The sequence below is a fragment of the Ptychodera flava genome, chromosome 20 (assembly GCF_041260155.1).
Source record: "Ptychodera flava strain L36383 chromosome 20, AS_Pfla_20210202, whole genome shotgun sequence".
NCBI classification, from domain to species: domain Eukaryota; kingdom Metazoa; phylum Hemichordata; class Enteropneusta; family Ptychoderidae; genus Ptychodera; species Ptychodera flava.
Genome location: NC_091947.1, coordinates 22,388,639 through 22,403,619, shown reverse-complemented (window position 1 = coordinate 22,403,619; position 14,981 = coordinate 22,388,639). Strand labels below are relative to the sequence as shown.

General features: G+C 36.8%; 1 protein-coding gene across 2 annotated transcripts in view; it reads left to right on the top strand.

Annotated features, from left to right (window-relative positions):
• Positions 1-11: 11 nt before the first annotated feature.
• LOC139120322 (pseudouridylate synthase 1 homolog) overlaps positions 12-14,981 on the top strand; it is a 29,172-nt gene continuing 14,202 nt past the window's right edge. The window contains exons 1-4 of one of the 2 annotated variants that reach the window (XM_070684654.1): positions 12-131; positions 2,512-2,731; positions 8,844-8,947; positions 13,748-13,977. In XM_070684654.1, the coding sequence (XP_070540755.1) occupies positions 2,552-2,731; positions 8,844-8,947; positions 13,748-13,977 (514 nt within the window). In that variant the 5' untranslated portion in view covers positions 12-131; positions 2,512-2,551. The remainder of the gene's footprint in view (positions 132-2,511; positions 2,732-8,843; positions 8,948-13,747; positions 13,978-14,981) is intronic. The other variant, XM_070684656.1, reaches the window with a different exon arrangement.

The following is a 14,981-nucleotide window of genomic DNA, read 5'->3' as shown; positions in this document are numbered from 1 at the left end:
CAGAGCGCCCTCTAACATTCCCCTAAAACTACTTCCGTCCACTTCCGCTTTGGAGCCTGGTACAGAAACTTGCGCTTCGTTGCAGTGCTTGTATGTAAACCCACTTAACGAACGCATTCCCACATTTCCTGGTAAGTTGCACAACTGTTACATATCAGATGATCTGTTGTTATCTCTATCAACATCACAGCAGACCATAATTAACATTGAGAGAACGCGGCTACATGGGATCGTTCAACGAGCGTGCGTCTACCTCAGTAGACTCCACTGCTCCACATGTGTGTGCGCGCATGGTCTTCTACCTACACGAATCGCTCTACATCATACATGTGACCTTGCAGTATGTACACAGTCGCTTGTGGTGCACGGCGACGGCCGCTGTATGCCGTGCTTCGGACCACAGGCGAATGTATGTACATGAAGTACACACTGACCTGACCTCTAACAAACAGATAAATATAAAAGTGGTTCGTTCGTCAGGGTCACACGCTGATAGGGAAATGCGCTTTGAACTGGTGACGTTAGAAATAAACATGGGGGTAATGGACGGATTACCTCAATCATGTTGAAGTGGAGGTTAACCCAATATCCTGCCAAGTTCACATTCACCATCAGATAAAGTGGGTTAAACCTAGTGAAGCACAACTTGTCCCATATGGTGTATGTTAACAAAAACTGAACATTTGAAGGCCTGAAAACATATTGTTAAAATGATTTTCACAGCCTAAAAGCTGCTGTAACAGACCAAGCCAAGTGGGTGAATATGGATTTGGCTCAATGTTGCTTTTTACTAACTTGGCTGATGGGGATGTCCAACTGTCTGGCAGGAAAATGGTCAAACAAGGAGTCCATCCCACCTCTGTGATTCTCCAAATGTCCAATCACTTGGTACCTCATACATGCTATACACTCACTGTGACAGTTTTCGGACAGGGTAGTGAATTTTTCGCCCAAAGCCGTTTCATAAATGACGAGCACTACGAAATCTTATTACCATGTCTTTCGATGGAAGTGGTATTTAGGGGGTCAAAGTTGCAAAATTTTTTACCCCATGTTGGAGCGTATAGTAATCGGACTGCTATCGCAGTAATCGGACGTCGTATTTGGAATGTGATTGGGGTAAATATTGATAATTTGAAACTTCAAACCCCCAATTTTCAATCTTGATGTGTTTAGAAAACTGTATATAAATATTTCGTGATAATAAGTTACATTTAATCCATGGACGACCCAACAATATTTTGACGTGTGTGGCGCTTACCTACCGTACACGGGCTGTCTCTGTGTGTTGTATAGTACGGTGTGGCTAACTTCGCCAAGTTTGTTGCCCAAAATAGCTTCTTCCTAAAAAAATATCCAAGACAGGACAGCAGCGTCACCTGACTTAATATGCTGTCACATGACTTGTGAAACGCTATCAATACTGAGCGAAGGGAGTCATTAAATGTCTGAAAACTGAGGTTGTCCGAAAACTGTCACACTGAGTGTACTGATTCACTTACAGAGAAGGCTACCCATTAGCTAAAACTAAAAGCTAGCATTGTGTGAGTAGAAATTAATGAAACTACCAGTACCTTATATTAATTGGGGAAACATATGATTCACTTCACTTGCTAACGAATAATTAATGGGGAGAGTAACTGGCTGGAGCATTTTCATAATGATGTCAGCTTGTTCATGATCAGACTGAAAATCCAGCCTATGATACTGGTCGAGATAAAAAAATATGAAAACCATAGCTATACACAAACAATTATATTTTTAACAATGTAGTTCTGGTAGGAGATCAAAAGCCTTCAGGCTCAGCTGGGTGACATATATAGCAGTAGATAGACAAACGACTACACTGTACCAACTAACAGAAATACAGAAAAGATGCTTTCTGTATACTTGCAGATTGAAAGGTCCACTCATGTTTGTTTGATCTGTGATAGCAAATGCACAAGACTGAATTTTTCAGTCTTTGTATACTCATATACTGAATGACCCAGATCCATAAAATTAGCAAATTGGCTGGAGTATTCCGTAGAGTTCGACATTTCTTCCACAAGATGTTCTTGTCATGCTATATAATTCTTTAATGTTACAGCATATCTCATCCACTCTATAAGTGTTTGGTAATACTTACCCAACATATCCTCATGACATATTCTTAATACCAAAAAAAACGTGTATGTATTATCACTTTCAGTGATTTGAGAGCGCCATATTTATCAAAAGCACAAGTTACAGCTGGCAATGTTTGTGCATGACATAGTTAAAAAAGTACCTTGTTCATTTCACTATTTTTATACACCAATCAGTCACAAATACAATACCAGAAAAATTTCACAAGAGATCTTAGTATTTCAATGATAAAATGATACCAGAACAGTTCACCATCAAGTTTGCAGGTGCATAACATTCTGCAAAATCACTTCTACAAACCAGTCCAAAGGGGAGTTAAAATTTTATGTACAGACAGAAAATATTTAAATACACACAAATTATGTCATCTATTTCACAACAGAGAATTGCAGGCACTTTTCCGTTGGATATCAGATATCTGTAGATGGTGTTATCCAGACTACGTCATCAATTAGTATTGCGTGCAAGGACATTGCTTGAACAAACCAGGAAGACGATGGCAGAACCTGGAGTAGGTCAGTCACCTGTCCCGTCTGAAAAGAGAGCTGCAGACAGCACAGTTGATGACTCAGAGGTCGCTGCCAAAAAAAGTAAACTTGAAGAGGTAATTTCAATATCAGGAATGCAGTTTGCAGTTTTTAAACCTAGCATTTTGTATTTCTTCAAATTCTTGTCTTGCGTTGGTGCCATTTTTTGCTCACGTGTGAACACGTGAGCATATGTCGCAGCGATGTCTGTCTGTCTGTGTGTCTGTGTGTCTGTCTGTGTGTCTGTGTGTCTGTCTGTTGGTCCATTTTCTCAAAAACGGCTGAACGTATTTCAGTCAAATTTGGTAGACATCTTCAGAATTCAAATGGCTAGAACTGAAAAGGTTTTGGTGGGCGTGGCTTGGATATTAATGAAGTTATGAAAATTTAATTTTTCTGTTACGCCGCGTATGACAAGTGAAAACAATCGACTGTTTGAGGGCGCTGTGAAATGTGCTTGTCCAGGTTGGCTACAGCTGGATAGCTCTGGTTTCAACCACGGTCCCTCCGAGTTTCAACCTCGTATTGAACATTAAAAATATGATATTTTATTACTCATTCAACTCACTATTCAAGATAAAATATCGTTTAGCAAATTAGCTTTATCCTTGGTAATTGATTGTTTCCCTCGCTGCTCGATCGCCAGAAATGAGTACATACGTTCTCTACCTAGCCTCATGGCATGGAAGTGCTGATGAATAATAACTTTGGGTCAAAGGTATTGAAGTGTCCAATCAGGTTCGTGCACAGAGTCCAAGGCCATGACCTACTTCATGTACTTCTGCACTGTTTTGATTTTGCTTCGCCAAGAAACGTGTTCGTCATTGTCCATAGAAGTATGTTTGCTCTCCTTTGAGGTTGTTTGTGAAACAAATTCCGGGATAGGCCTTGGAATGCATACGATCGGCATCGCGGCAGTGCATGTAGCTAGCCCTACGAGTATGACGAGAGTGTCCGGCTTTGGCTACGCCGCCTCCCACCTCCGGTAGGCGGCGTAGCCAAAGCCGGACACTGTCGCCATACTCGTAGGGCTATGCATGTAGCGTACCATGCTTGTGTAACTGCCGAGCTCAATGTGCATTCACGGTTGATACTCGTGTACAATCATGATGTGTTCAATTCTGATGAAGATTCATAAGTCTTACTTTTGCAGTCTTTTTCCGTACGATAATCCCGACAATACGTGTTACTGTTAGACGAGGTGGCCATTTTATGATAAGTTTCAATACTGCACAGCTACATAGCGTCACTATCGTGTGATCGAGGTACAGCGTTGTTGAACGGGATACAGAAACTCTGCAGAGGGAGAAACGATCGTTGACATGAACAGTCAATGTACTTCAGCACGTAGTCCGCAGATAGCGGATCGAGAAAATAAACGTTGTCCCAGTAAATAACGGAATATTTATGTACATTAACTCGATATTAATCAAATTTCCAGCTCATCGCAAAAAATGTATTGCAAAGATTAATTTGTCACTGACAAATACTGCACTGTATGGAAAAAAACAGTCTGTAGAATAATTCAACTTCAAGTGGTATTACCCGAGACAAACACTTGTGTTGTCAATTTTGATTTCATTTCATAAACTTCATACTTCATCGAGTATCGTGTATTTCAGCCTTTGTGAAGCCATTTTATTGATATTTTCAATTTTTGTCTTGGCTTTGTTGTGGAACATGTGAATCGTCTCCGTGGACATGTAGGCAAAAGTGTGACGGGGTCGAAGTGACTTGGGTACCTGGGGACGACCAAAACCAGTGTGAATTACTAGGGTCAAAGCGGACAGCGGCCGGGATGACGTGTTCCCCAAGCGAGCTACCTTCAGAAGTCTGTTTCATCGCAAAAAAACGTCAACTTTTAAAACCCGTCATTTATTTACTGATGTTATTCTCAGCATCACAAACATATACGCCTCTGCTATGTATCACAGCAAATAGTTATATTTGAGCGCCCCGTAAATGGGATCCTCGTTTTTTTGCGAACCCGGAAGTGTGTCTTGCTCAATGCATTTCCTACCCATAGCGAGGGAAACTGCCCGCGTTCCCATGCTCCCATGCACCCTTTTCAATGCCAGTGCAACGCCATCTGTGCAAAATTTGTGGTGGTATGCTCCCGTGTGATGGAAACCTCTCTTATTCTAACAATGACGTAGTTGACTTTGGACTTCGATTTCGTAAATGTGATGTCCATGCAGTGAGTTTGGGTTGGCGCGCTTATAATGCAATCTTCGCCGCCTGCGGTCCGATATCCCGCATTTATTAGCGATATTTATCTGTTTTGACTTGACCAAAGTTGGCAAAACTTGCTATGTACATTAAAGATACTATGATACAAGATTATTGAAAGTCATTTGACATTTTTTTCAGCCAATTCCCAATATGCATATTAATGAACCTTCCAAATTAGGATATATACTGGCATTTACTTGATAAAATTTGGCGAAACATGCTGTGTACATTGATCATTATACCAGGTTATAACAGTATTGAAAGTCATTTTGCATTTTCATGTCAGCTAATTCATAATTTGCATAAATAGCTAACAAGCTTTCACGGTTTGGCATATAGAGCTTGAAGGACTTGACCAAAGGTAATTACACATGCTATATTGTGATACAATGACAGTACTCAAAGAAATTAATTATTTTTATTTCAGCTAATTACATATTTGAATACTTAATGACCTTTAGAATTGATCTGTGGTGAAATTCATTGTGTTGATCATAACACTTTAAATGTAGCAAAGCATGTAGCAAAGGTTCAAACTTGCACATAAATGCAATATATAATGAAACACGTGAGCATTTTCAGTTCATATCTGGTTTGCTCACGTGTTTACACACGTGAGCATATGTCGCAGCGATGTCTGTCTGTCTGTCTGTCTGTCTGTCCGTCTGTCCGTCTGTGTGTCTGTCTGTCTGTCTGTTGGTCCGATATCTCAAAAACGGCTTATCAGATCAGAATCAAATCTGGTACATATATTCAGTTAGCAAATGGCAAGAACTGATTAGTTTTTGGTGGGTGTGGCTTGCATACTTTTTGCTCATTTGCATAATTAATGATTTTAGAAAAAACGGATATACATTAAAAACGACTACACACAATTTGATGAGATTTGCTACAAATGTTGATCACACCAAGATATATCAGCAGTGGGAACCATTAAGGGGTGACATGAAAGATAAATGCTAATTTGCATATTTAATGAACTTTCCTAACTAGGGATATATGTCTGATTTGATGATCAAAATTAACCAAACTTGGTTTGTATATTAAAGATACTATGATTTAACATTATTGTAAGTCGTTAAGCGTTTTAACTTCAGCCAATTCCTAATTTGCATATTTCATGAACTTTGTTAATGAGGAATATATATTTGAAATGACTGGACCAAAGTTGATGAAACTTGCTACATGTATTGAGGCCACTATGATACAACATTTTTGAAAGTCATTAAGCATTTTTACTTCAGCCAATTCCGAATTTGCATATTTAATGAACTTTCCCAATTAGGGATATATATCTGAATTAACTTGATTGTAGTTGTTGAAACTTGCTATATACATCAAAGATACTGTGATATAATATTATTGAAAGTCAAAAGACATTTTTACTTCAGTCAAAACCTAATTTGAATATTAAATGAATTTTCATAATTAGGGATATTTATCTGGATTGACTGGATCAAAATTGATGAAACTTGCTATGTACATTAAAGACACTATAATACAATATTATTGAAAGTCATTTAGCATTTTCTCTTCAGCCAATTCCTAATTTGCATATTTAATGATCTTTTCCAATTAGAGATATATATCTGAATTGACTGGACCAAAGTTGACAAAATTTGCTACACATATTGCAGATACCATGATACAACATTATTGACAATCATTAAGGTGGTTGGAAAGGCTAGAGCGTCAGTTATAAATTTCAACAAAACTATTAAAATATAAAAGTAGTCAACATTCTCTGTGGAATAAAAAAAACTAGACATTTGGGCACGAAGGCATTGCAGAGTTATAGCCTGTTAAAACTTCTGAAAAACTGACCAAATAAGAAGAAGTTGGGGAGTCCTTAGTGTATTAACTATGGTAGAGGTCCCCTAGCTTTTAATAAAATGTCTGAAAAGGGAAAGTCATTATTTGCTGTTTTTCAGGAAAGTTTGACAAGGCAGTGCTGGCATTCAGAGTGAGTGACTGCTATTGTAAATGCATTTCTAGATTCTTTGAGTGTCAAAGAGGTGTCAAAAGTGAGATTAACCAAAAAAACTGCTCTATGACTTCAAAAGAGGGGTGCAACATTTTTGACAGAATAACAGTTTTCCTACATAAATTGTATACCAATTTAATCCAACTTTAAATTGAGATATGGACATGGAATTTTTACAGCCTATTAACAAGGTTACAGATAAGATTTGTATGGCACAATTTTCCTGTATTTGAAGTACTTTTTGAAAAATCACATTTTGAAATTTGAAAGAATTTTTAATAATTTTTTGATATATAAACCCATGTAAAATAATAAAAACAAATTTTATTTACAAATCCTGCCGTACAAATCTTACAATAAATAGTGTCAACATATTTATAACTAATTTGGTAATATTAATACTATCCAATTATTATTAAATTCAAATATGTAAAAGAAATATGAAAAATTAAATTTTAATATTTACTGGTGTCATATTTCAAAATCATGGCTGCAAATATACAATTTTTATAACGTTAGGAGAAAGTATTAACTGAGGGAGTTATCCTGAAAATTTGAACTAAATATCTTGATTCTAACACTTGGAACTTGACATTAACTCTGAGAAAAGAATTGGTGCAAAAATAGCCTTTCCAACCACCTTAAGCATTTTACTTAAACCAATTCCTAATTTACATATTTAATGAACTTTGCTTATTAGGGATATATACCGGGATTTACTTGATCAAAGTTGGCAAAACATGCTATGTACATTGATGATTATACCAGGTACTAGGTTTAAACAATATCGAAAGTCATTTCACATTTTCATGTCAGCTAATTTATAATTTGCATATCTAATGAGCTTTCACAGCTCAGCATATATGGCTTGAAGGACTGGCCAACGGTAAAATTTTACACTTGCTATATAAAATGGTGATACAATAAGAGCAGTCAAATAACTTCAATATTTTTATTTCAGCTAATTACATATTTGTATACTTCATGACCTTTTAGAATTAATCGGCGGTGATTATTGTTCATTATGTTGATCATAATAATTTCAATGAAGTCACAAACATGTGGCAAAGGTTCAAATTTACACATAACTTCAATATATAATGAAACACGTGAGCATTTTCAGTTCATATCTGGTCATTTGTTGTAATGTAATTATTACTGTATTGCTGTATTTTTGTTCCACTAAAGCTTCCTTGCCCAGTGTCTTTAACATTTTACACCAAAGTTAACCCCATCCCTAGACTCTGTTTGTGAAATTGAAGGGAAAATATGAAGTAGCTTGAAAGATGGTCTTACAAAGTACATCCCTGGCCATGAACAAAAGGTTGAAAAGCAAACACTTGTTAGTCTTCAACTAATATATACACTGGCCAAAATAGCACTGTTCACAGTTTAGGTTTGTTACCTAATATAGCTGTACGTGCGTGACATCAAACACTGCTGCTAGAAATGTGGACAGGTTTTATCAATGTTGCATGCATGGCTGTGTTTACAGCTTGTACTCTGAGTCGTGAATATGTCTTTTAGTATTCACTGTTACACTTGCACTCGCCTACTAAGATGTATTTTCATCATTCTTGCATGTGTAATTTTCAAAAGCGTAATCCAAAAATGTGGACAAATATTTATTTTTGAACAATGACATCAATTATGAACAGTCTTATTAAAAATGTGTTTTTCTTGAAACATGACTTCTGATAAAAGGGCAAGTGGATTAGTAGGTCAAAAACTTCATTTCGTTGCATTTTGTTGAGTCTAGGACCCAAAAGGTGCAAAACATTGCAAATTCAACCATTTCAGATCACTATGCTTACACTCTGAAATAAATATTCAGGCCTGGCATATGTGAAAAAGAAAAGTCATGTTATAAATTGGAAACACACTTTACAGCTTTTTCTATCCCTCATGCAATAAAAAGGATGAAACATGCTGGCAAACTTGCAAACACCTTCATTGTTTTTTCTGCCCCACAGACTGCTGGATCAACACAAACCAATAGTGAGCAGAGAAAATTACCAAAGAGGAAAGTGGCTCTTCTCTTGTCGTACAGCGGCAAAGATTACAATGGAATGCAAAGGTAAATGGTTTTTTGACATACATGGATATTATCAATAATTGACTAAGGCAGAAATCCATCAGTTATCATGATGCATTGAAGAGTCTGATATCTGCAGCCTTACTTTTGTGAAACAGAAAGCCATTTTACACGAAACGTTAAAAGTCCAAACCTTGTAGGCTCTTTAGTAACGCATGCCTTGAGTGGTGTAAATCAAACACCTTTTTGAACTGAAGAGCTGTCAGCCTTCCCAGTTTGTCTGTAAATATCATAATATGTACCATTGTTTATACAATACATGGTCTGGTCTACATAGAAGATCTTTGGTCATTTATACAGGTTTCATTGTCACCTCTTTACTTCTTCATATGTACATGCACATTGTGACACATAAATGAGCATTTTTGTGGAAAATCAGTTTATTTAGGAAACAAAATTTTTTAAAATTAAACTTTAGTCAAGAAACCAAACTTTGATAACAGATATGTTAGCATCAACATGAGGTGTCATGTACAGCCATGTGATATTACAGTCAGGCGCCCTCTATGTTTACATTCAGTGCACCACCAGTTCTTTTTAGTCCCCACAGACACCGTCCGGGGGGACTTATAGGTTTGGTCATGTCCATCCGTGTGTGCATCCGTCCATCCGTGCATCCGTCCGTTCACGCAGATATCTCAGACATGCCCAGGTCAATTTCTTTCAAACTTTGCACAAGGATAGTACCCTACCCCATACAGATGCACGTCGATTTGTTTCACAATGCGATCAAATTTGGCCGTATTAGAGGACTTTTTAGTTTTCATCTCCATAGACTCCTATGTATAAGGCAGTCTCCATAGACTCCCATGTATAAGGCAGACCATAGACTCCCATGTATAAGGCAGTCCATAGACTCCCATGTATAAGGCAGTCCATAGACTCCCATGTATAAGGCCAAGAAAAATAAAAATTTAGTTTCTCATCGTATTCATATTGCAAAAAGGATGCAGTGACACAGTTTTTAGTCCCCATGGATGAAGTCCAGGGGGCTTATAGATTGGGTCATGTCCGTCCGTGAGTCCATCCGTTCACGCAGATATCTCAGATATTTTGACAAAATGTCACGTGACCTTGGTGACCTTTGACCTCAAATATATATATTTGTCCATAACTCAGTAACCACAAGTGCTACACCCTTCATATATGGTATGATGAGACAGCTTATGACGCCACATATTGTTCCTCATTAAGGTGAAGTACTACGAATTACGTCAAAATTAAGTTGTGGTGTCATTTTCTTGAAACTTTGCACAAATATTCTTGGAAGTTGTGCAAGTGCAAAAATAAAATAAAAATGGGGGTTACCACGCTTGTTTCCATGGAAACGGACGTTAAAATGGCGTCGTTAGAAATAAATAAAAATGATATAATTCACTTAAACTAAAGAAAGCAATTATAAAATGCTTAGCAAATGAGTTAATTTTAATAAATACCAAGACTTAAGATCCATATCTATCGAATGTATAGTTTTCATGATGTTTGTAAAGAAATTTTAACATAAGTATCGATTACAAAATGACGATATCGAAATTATATCACTACATAATTTTCGAACTTTCTTCCTGTCGCTTTGAATGGTGTCATTTTGACCAAACTTGGCAAATAAAATCCCGACATAATACCATTTAGCTTACACTTTTAATAAAAGGTGTCACCATGCTACTTTTTACAATATCTCCAGGTGAATGGGTAATATGCGCCATGTAAATGGGAGAGAAATGTTAATTTTTCGCTCATATTGAATAAAACCAGCTTCCTAGGGGGTCAAAATATGACAAGGTTATAGGTCACATGTATTTCTAAGAGACTGGGTCAAAAAATTAGGTAAAAGCGCTATTCCAACAATGACAGGTGATGTTAAATACATGCGCTACAAAGTAACCCATTTGCGACAGGCTGGAGTTAAATCTGCGCAGAAACGTTCTAAAGCGTGTGCGCGTCCGAATTCGTCGCCATTTACCTTAATTATGCACATATCTAATTTGAGCGAGCCAATAGAGCTAGAGGTCTGATTTTTGGTATATAGGGATAACTTAGCAAAACAATTATTTTGACAAAATGTCACATGACCTCGGTGACCTTTGACCTCAAATATACATATTTGTCCATAGCTCAGTAACCACAAGTGCTACACCCTTCTTATTGTATGGTATGATGGGACAGCTTATGACGCCACATATTGTACCTCATTCATTATGCACATATCTAATTTTGAGCAAGCCAATCGAGCTAAAGGTCTGATTTTTGGTATATAGGGATAACTTTGCAATACAATTTTTTTGACAAAATATCACGTGACCTTGGTGATCTTGGACCTCAAATATACATATTTGTCCATAACTCAGTAACCACAAGTGCTACACCCTTCATGTATGGTATGATGGGACACTTTATGACGCCACATATTGTACCTCATTAATCATGTGCATATCTAATTTTGAGCGAGCCAATAGAGCTAGAGGTCTGATTTTTGGTATATAGGGATAACTTAGCAATACAATTTTTAGCTCCGCTGTCAGCGACGCGGAGCTTATCAAATAGGTTGATTTTCCGTCGTCGTCCGTCGTCGTCGTCCGTCGTCGTCGTCGTCCGTCAACAATTGCCTTCTCCTCTGAAACCGCAAGTCCAATTGCTTTGAAATTTTATATGCAGCTCACTTGGGGTGACCTCACTTAAGTTTGTTCAAATCATAGTGAAATTTGCATATTTGTATTTTTGGGGCATTTTTTGGTGTTTTTGGTAAAAAAATCTTCTTCTCTGAAACCGCTTGTCTGATTGCTTTTAAATTTGATATGCAGTTTACTTAGGGTGACGTCAGTCAGATTTGTTCAAATTGTGGTGAAATTTGCATATTTGTATTTTTAAGGCAATTTTTGTCATTTTTGGTAAAATTATCTTTAAAAATCTTCTCCTTCAAAACTACCAGTCAGATAGCTTTGATATTTGGTACATATGTCCCTAGGGATGATTTATTTCAGATTTGTTCAAATTGTGCAGAAATATGCAAATTTGCATTTTTAAGGCAATTTTTGCCATTTTGGTCAAAAAATGTATTTCTCAAAAAGTACTGGTCTGATAGTTTTGAAATTTGGCATACAGGTTTCTATAGATGAACTAAGTAATATATATTGAATTTCTGATGAAATCTGTAATTTTGTATTTTTGGGGCAATTTTTGCCATTTTTGGTCAAAAAATGTGTATTTCCAAAAGTACTCATCTGATAGCTTTGAAACTTGGTATACAGGTTCCTACAGATGAACAAAATGATATTTATTGAAATTATGATGAAATCTGCAATTTTGTATTTTTGGGGCAATTTTTGCCACTTTTGGTCAAAAAATGTGTATTTCCAAAACTACTCATCTGATAGCTTTGAAATTTGGTATACAGGTTTCTACAGATCACCTTAATGATATTTATTGAAATTATGATGAAATCTGCAATTTTGTAATTTTGGGGCAATTTTTGCCATTTTTGGTCAAAAAATGTGTTTCTCAAAAAGTACTGGTCTGATAGCTTTGAAATTTGGTATACAGCTTTCTACAGATGAGCTAAGTAATATATATTGAATTTCTGATGAAATCTGTAATTTTGTATTTTAGGGGCAATTTTTGCCAATTTTGGTCAAAAAATGTGTACCGGTATTTCCAAAACTACTCACCTGATAGCTTTGAAATTTGGTATAGAGGTTTCGATAGATAAACTAAGTAATATTTTTTGAAATTATGATGAAATCTGCAATTTTGAATTTTTGGGTCAATTTTTTCCATTTTTGGTTAAAAAATGTGTTTCTCAAAAAGTACTGTTCAACAGCTTTGAAATTTGGTATATAGGTTTCTATAGATGAACTAAATTTGATCTTTTGAAATTATGATGAAATCTGCAAATTTTATTTTTGGGGGCAATTGTTGCCATTTTTGGTCAGAAAATTTTATTCTCCAAAAAAATACTCATCAGATAGCTTTGGTTGACATGTTCTTAGGGATGATCCAATGTGATATATTCAAAGTATGATTAGATCTTCAATTGTGTATTTTTGCAGCTATTTTAGCCACTTTTTTCTGGCCACTGCATTGAGCTATCAAAGATTTTCACCTTCTTCATCAACATGTGTCAAAAATAGTTATTCTCTACATAAACACAGCGGAGCTATATCGGCCGCTAGGTCGCTTGTTTTTCAAAATGTCATGTGACCTTTGTGACCTCAAATATACATATTTGTCCACAACTCAGTAACCACAAGTGCCAAACCTTTCATATATGGTATGATGGGACACCTTATGACGCCACATATTGTACCTCATCAATTATGTGCATATCTGATTTTGAGCGAGCCAATAGAGCTAGAGGTCTGATTTTTGGTATATAGGGATAACTTAGCAATACAATTTTTTTCAAAATGTCACGTGACCTTGATGACCTTAGACCTTGATTATACATATATATGCATAACTCAGTAACCACAAGTTCTATAAGCTTCAATTTGATAGGATATTAGACCTTCAGATTTCACATCTCGTACCTCATTTATTATGCACATATGTATTTCTTGGCTGGCCAACACAGCTAGAGGTCTGATCTTTTTTCTCGATTTAGAACCATAACTTAGACATGCCTCTTGTTATAAATTGGGAAAAATGACATAAACCTATGTGCCCATAGATGTGAACTTATACACTCCAGCGATACTTTTAATGACCACATTTCCCTGCCCCATCAAGACTAATACTCCTTTTACAAGTGGGGACTATGTCATTGACAATGACTTGTTTTTTTAGGAACAAAGGTGTTGATACAATTGAAGGAGATTTATTGTCAGCTCTAGTAGCAGTGGAGGCAGTTCCACAGAACCATGCAGATGTCCCTCAGAAGATGCAGTTCCAGAGGTGTGCACGGACTGACAAGGGGGTCTCAGCAGTCAGGCAGATAGTGTCCTTAAAAATGGCACTGATTGAAAACGCTGTGGACAAAATCAATGGGCACTTACCTCCAGCCATCAGGGTCATCGGTGAGTACGCAGTAGTTTTCTGTACTCCTTGCAGTTTTAGAAATTTTCATAATGGAAACTTGACCTGTTCACCCCACATCCCTTTAAACAGTTCCGCAATCACAATTGATAACAATGCGGTAGGGCCAAACCATTTTGGTGAAAGGGTAAAAAAAGTTGTTCAATGCCAAGGATAATGTTGACATATCATCGCTTAGGAAGTTCCCTTGGTATATTGGTATATGGCTAGCTAAATTGGTGGGTAATTACCAACTTGCCCAAACGAAGAATAATGGCCTCAACTGTAGATAGTACACCCCCATTGTCTATTGTCTATAGTTGGGTGGTTAGACCTATACAAAAGCAGATTTGATACAATAGAGATGTAGCAAACTTTGGTACATCCCATTTTCTGCGGTAGGGTGGGTTGACTCATATAAAAGAGATTTAGGACAATACAGGTGTACCAGACTGGTTCGCTGCTATCGTCTACAGCAGTGTGCCCTTTTAGCCGATATGATGTTCCACGGCACAAACAAATTGCCTGTATGCAAGCAAATTTTTGGTTCACATGTATAGATGTAGGGCTGAGGCAAGGAAATTTCCACAATTTCTCAAATTGACACAAAGTTTTCAGAAATCCAGAGGGCACGCTGACCTACACCGGTCTTCAGTGGTGTAGTTGGACCCATGCAAAAGATATTTGGTAAAACGTTGATGTATCAAACGTTTCTGCATCTGTATTGTTGTCAATAAGTTGGTCAAACCCATACTAATGGCTGTTTTGAGTAGCGACTTTATAACATGATAAATGATTTGAAAGGTACCTAGATGATTATTGTAAAATAAGAAAGATAAATTTCATGTCATGTATTGTGAAATTCTAGTGCACCCACCTGCATATGCATCCCTGATATGAGTGATGCCATTTAAGCATAAAGTAGACACATTCTTTTGAAGTCATGCTTTCTTTAAAACAAGGTATATAAAGTGTTTCATCAATATTTCATTGCTGTGTAATAAAC